Genomic DNA, 6000 nt, shown 5'->3' on the forward strand with positions numbered 1-6000 from the left:
TTCACCTCAAAAACAAGTCAAACCGATCAAATCCCCCCAAAAACATCAAATTAGTGATTAGAAGTGAATTAAAAGGTCCCTTGTTGGACAAGTAGCCAAACATCTGTCTTCAAATGAGCCCTAATGCTGTTTTTTCTTTCTTTTTAAACAGATAATATTTATATTTTTAAAACAGAGCGTTGTCTTTCGCCATGGAGGCTTGCTGCCCCGTCTTCCCATACGATGAATGTGCTCTCAAATTATTTACAGTTCCACCTCTGAAATCAAGTGCCTTTCAAAGTCCATCACCTTTTAGTTTTTCCAATCTACAGAGACTAAAACAGAGCAGGCCAGGATAATTCTTATTTTCGATTTATTACAGAAAACAGCAAGCATGCACACAGAGGCTCATTCCACCTCAGTACCTGTAGGAATATTTTAGTAAAAAGAAACTGTAGCTAGTTTGTATACAATGTTTATTCCCTCAAAACTGCCCTGCAGAAACCCCATTATTATTACGATTACTAACAAATGAGCCCTGCCACTACTACTATTAGTAGTAGTGGCAGTATATACTTGCAGGAATACGATAGAAGAAATACCATGACCTACTGTAGAAATACAGTAAAGTACAAAGAAATTGAATGATTGATGATTTTTTTAAATAATCAAAGCATTTTATTACTCGGTGTTTAACGCAGGGGGTTGAGCTTCTGCTTGACTCCGGTGTGGTGAGGAAAACAGATTTCCAGATGTGAGAGATGAGAGGAGTTCCTTCCTATCGGTACAACATCAGCTTTATCTCAGTGTTCCAACAGCTGTAAAGTCTGGTCAAATGCTGAAGCAGGGTCGACCACATCACAACCCATCATGTTTAATTAAGTAGTTCCAGAAATGACGGCAGGAGGAGCTTCCTGTCTCGACAGGTGGGGAGACTGGATTTCTGTTCCTACCCCCAGCAAAATTTGCTTCATTTATAAAAAAAAGAAATCAGTATTTCTAGTGGTGTTGGTGGAAGGTAACCATTTTATTTGAAGAACAATTTTTAACAAAACTGCATCATTCATGTTTTCTTACATTTTAGGTTTCTGCAAGACAGTGATGCAAATGTTTGCAGCTAGAGGTTGACAGATTATTTTTGACGATTGGACGATTTGTTTATTCTTATTTTCATGAGATTCATCACAATAAATTTCTGTCAACCTCTACATACAGTAACCCTGATTGTCTGTAATAACAGTTTGAGTTTTCCCTGTACTGTATATTTCAATGGCGGAGGTAAGTTCACACGGCGCCGCTGGTAAAGAAATTTGTTACCTAATTTCTTTCCCGCCTTTAAAAAACCCATTCAGTGTCCCATCACACGAGTACATTTCACACACACGCATTGTCTCTGGAAACCATATATTCAACCAATATATGAGAATTATCTCCTGGTTTATGTCAAAGACGTGCAACTGTAAATGTGAATATATATATATATATATATATATATGTGCGCCAATTTCATTTGGCTCAGACTGATTCAGCTGGATCTAAGCGATACCAAGACATTTTGAATGAAGGGGCAGTAAGCGATTTTAATACAATACACTTTTTGTGAAATTCAGCGAATATTTGCGCGGGCAAAAAAATCACATTTTCCTACACAGCACTGAATCTGTTAATTGAAAACAACAAATAATTGTGCTGATGCAGCTCGTGGGCACCTTAAAGCTCCAGTGTGTGATTATTGTAATTTTTCTGGCGTTATCTGGTGGTAAAGTTGCAAAACCGCGACCGCTGATTCCATTTCCGGTTTCCGGCAGCGTCTGAAAATTAAACGTGTGTGCAATGTATTGTGGAGCTTCTAGTTCAACAACCGTATTCAACACGACGTAGAAACATGGAGACTCACACGGAGGTCGGGTCCACCTCATGGAACTATATTTAACTCATTCAGAGTTGATTATACATATATGGACAACATAGTTATGGAAAACATATTCAATTTCTGTGAATATATTCTCCTAAATTTTACACATTGTAGCTTTAAGAGACGTGTTAGCGACAGACGCTACAACTCAGGTTCAGTTTTCGCCTCGCAGTTAGCGCGACCGTCTCCCATATATTACAAAATGGCTTCCTGCCCCTTCACATTCATCATGCCGAGGTGTCGTTACGAGGCTCTCGTCGGTCCTGGTGGTTCTGTATATGTGTCGTTCACCTGTCCAACACCATCAGGCTCTGGTTAGCAGAAAGAAGAAGAGCTTTCTAACCAAGACTGCAAATAACAGTGTCAGTTAATATTCCCATCGTGTGTTGTTAGTGTGATTATTTTATTTACAGTATGACTGTATAAGTACAATATCAGTGTGTGTGTGTGTGTGTTGAAGGATGTGAGCAATCCTCTGCTGTCACATTACAGCTTGAAGAGACAAATTATTGAAGACAGAAATAATGATTTATTTAATATTATTAGGTAGTTAAGCACTTTTCGGATATATGCACTTATTTGTTGATAAGATTGATGTATCAGTCTGAGGTCTGCAGCGTGTTGCAGGTGTTGTTCTTATCTTCCTTCAAGATGACACTATCAATCGGTTACTCCATTCTGTCACTATAACTGAGTGACACTAGCTGTTGTTTTTCTTGGTCCACAGAGGTCTAGTCGTTAACAGTGGCCCGTGAAATTTTAATATAAGTACAACATTTTTAATCGTAGATGGAAAAAGTAGCAAAAAAGATGCAGGTTGGCTATAACATGATATGTGGCGGCAAGTGACGTTAGATGTACATAAAGATTCATCATCTGACCCTCTCTGTAATATTTTCTGACTGTGTGTGCGTGTGTGTGTGTGTGTCTGTATGCCTGTGTGTGTGTGTGTGTCTGTGTGTCTGTGTGTCTGTGTCTGTTTGTACGTGTGTGTGTGAGCGCAGGTTGGAGCCAGCTGGCAGCCATGCACTGTGTGATGCTCCCCGACCTCCTCGGCCTGGACAAGTTTAGACCACCGCTGCTGGAGATGCTGGCGAGGAGATGGCAGGACCGCTGTCTGGAGGTAACACACACACACACACACACACTCCTCAGAACATCTGACACGTCATAACCTTATAACCCTCTGTGTGGTCTCAGGTGCGAGAAGCAGCGCAAGCTCTTCTATTGGCTGAGCTGAGAAGGATCGGCCAATCGGGACGCAAGGACACCATCGACCTGTGGGCTCCCTACTTGCCTCAGTACGTGGACACAGTCAGCTCCCGTAAGTAATCGCACTTGGAGCAAATCGTGAACTCTGTGCTCGGTTCTGTTCTGTTCTTAGCAGCTGAGTCGAAGGACTAATGTTCACACCTGCCTTGTTTGATCTGGACCTTCTGACTTTTAAGTTTGGCCCGAACCAAAGTTGCGGGTGTGAAAGGTTCCTCGGACCATTGGACCAGAATTTGTTCAGACCAAAGAGGTGGTCTCGGTCTGGGTCAAACTGAACCATGGTTGGGTTCGTTGGCAGTGTGAAAACAATTTTTTGGGATGGTCCGAACTTTCGGACCATTTACAGGAAGTTGAGGCAGCGAGCTGTCGTAGAAGAAGAAAAAGAACCGGGAAAAGACGAAGTGTAAGAATGATCGGCGGTCGCCCCTGGGGAGAGGAGGAGACGAAATATTTCTGTTTTTTGAGCAAACTATGTAGGAAGACGACGTCTGTGTTCATCAGTCGTGCTCACTGAGCTCTGATTGGTCAGTCGTTATGTTAATGAGGATAAAACATCCGGTGATGAGAACAACACAAGTCGTCTCTCTCTCCTCTTTCTTTCCTTTGCTGTATTTTTATTTTGTCTGTCTCCAGCTCTGTGTATTCCCTAGTGTCTGTCTCTCTCTCCCTCTCTCTCTCTCTCTCTCCGTCTATAGTTAGACCTGCTGATGGGAAGAAAGGTGAATCTCCACCTTCTTTTACTAGAAACAGCCTCCTTCTAAAATGTGTGTGTGTGTGTGTGTGCGAGCGTGTGTGCTCTGGAGTCGTGGGTTGCCGCGGATGCTGGGGGGTTTCTCGGGGGAACGGTTGCCATGGAAACGGGCACCAGTCAGTGTAGTGTTACCACAGCCAGCACCGCAGGCAGGGGGAGGAGGAGGAGGTGGTGGGAGTGATGGAGCGGCGACCTCAGGGGACGAGGAAGGATGGAGGGAGAGAGAGAGAGAGGGAGAGCGAGGTTAAAGGGTCATTGAATTTGATCTGTGTTGCTGCGCAGCAGGACTGGAACAGACGGTAAGATGACTCCTGGTCCTGGAAATCCTGGAACATCGCAGCGGCCGAGTCAGGGAATGTGATGTTGAATCCTCTGGAGACGGCCCTTTGATCCTGAACCTCTGCTTCGGATCCGTCCGTTGTTTAAATGTCACACGTGTCATTCGCACATGTATTTTTTCCGAGACTTCTTCCCATGAGAGACGAGGCGTGTCAACCTGTTCTCTGACCCTTTGTTTATGTCCTGAAATGCTCCCGAATCTTTTCCTCACATCCTTTTTTACTTAATGGACAAGATCGCCACCTTTTTTTAAATGTTATGCGTGAACGGAAACAAATCGATAAAAAGTTAAACCAAAACAACTCGTTTTTTGGAAAAAGGTTTATGGAAGTGCATACAGCATCTAGTAGAGAACTTCCTACACTCGCTGCAAGCGGTTGACCAATCACAACAGAGCGGGGCCAGCTAGCCAATCAGAGCAGACTGGGCTTTTATCTGGAGGAAGGGGCCTTAAAGAGACGGGAAGTGTTTCAGACAGAGGATGTGAAAGAGGAGCTGCAGGAAGTGTTTACTGAACATTACAGCGTCTGAATATTTTACAGTAATAACACACATTTAAATTATGAAACCTGAATATTTAAAGAAAGAGATGATTGATCTTGTCTGGTCCTTTACACCACTGTAGTTTTTACGTAATCCTGTCGACAAACCAAAATAAAAACATACGGACGGGGGTGAAAACATAACCTCCTCGCTGAATATAATAAATCAGTGGAAAAGAAAAATATCGCTCTCATAATATACTAGATAATATACTCTGGAGTGTAATGAGCAATAAATCTCACACTCACCGATTGTCGTCATTCACATGTCAGGATCGCACTGACACTATCATCATCCACACACACACACCCACTCTCCGCTCCGCTCCTCCTCCTCCAGGAGCAGAGCGGTCGGTGTTTGAAGGAAGACACCTGTATTTATCCATTAGCTTTTAGTGCCGAGGAAATGTCACCGAGTCGGTGACAGTCCCACTGTCGCAGCGTGAAGCCGAGCAGACGACGACACACACACGCGCGCAGCAGTGGCCGTGGTTGACCTTTGTGCTCCCCTGGAAGCGTTTAAAAGGCTTTAACACAAAGGAAACAGGAGTTGTTGACCTGCACTCAGAGAGAGAGAGAGAGTCTCCATCCTCATCATCTTCGTCATCGCTGCTCTCTGTCTAACAATTTCCTTCTCATCTTAAAGGAGCGGTTCACAACATTTTCCTTAAAAAACTAATTTGTTTTCTGTCAGAGAAAATCTCACTTCCTGTTTGCACCTCCATGTCTGCGCGTTAATGGAGACTTTGGAGCGTCGTACGAATGTCGGCCTGTCAGTCGAAAACTGCTGCACGAGAGAGAGGCGACAAATAATAAGACACGAGCTTTACTCTTCAGAGGTGGAAGACGTCACGAGGAGAGGGGAGGGAGGGCGCAGCGGTGAAAAGCCCAGGAGAGAGGCCACAAGGCTGGGCAGTGAAAAAGAGTCGACCCAGGGGGGGTGGATGGATGGATGGAGAGGGGCTTCACACACACACACACACACACACACACACACACACACACACACACACACACACACACACACACACACTTGCTTAACACTCTGATATTCACACACACTTGATTAGAAAAAGGCCTGGGCATTGTCCACCTTCACACGTGCGTGAACACACACACACACACACACACACACACACACACACACACACACACACTTCAGGGGATCAAACTGTGAGAAGCAGCTGTTTCTTTGATCACTG

The 6000-nt window shown here is 44.0% G+C and overlaps 1 protein-coding gene across 4 annotated transcripts in view; it reads left to right on the top strand.

Moving 5' to 3' along the window:
* Nucleotides 1-6000, top strand: part of LOC118285525 (WD repeat-containing protein 7) — a 72146-nt gene that overhangs the window by 26244 nt on the left and 39902 nt on the right. For all 4 annotated transcript variants that reach the window (XM_035609227.2, XM_035609224.2, XM_035609226.2 and 1 more), the window contains 2 exons: nt 2899-3017; nt 3095-3218. In XM_035609227.2, coding sequence (XP_035465120.2) covers nt 2899-3017; nt 3095-3218 — 243 coding nt within the window. The remainder of the gene's footprint in view (nt 1-2898; nt 3018-3094; nt 3219-6000) is intronic.

Source organism: Scophthalmus maximus, chromosome 20 (assembly GCF_022379125.1).
Source record: "Scophthalmus maximus strain ysfricsl-2021 chromosome 20, ASM2237912v1, whole genome shotgun sequence".
Taxonomy (NCBI): domain Eukaryota; kingdom Metazoa; phylum Chordata; class Actinopteri; order Pleuronectiformes; family Scophthalmidae; genus Scophthalmus; species Scophthalmus maximus.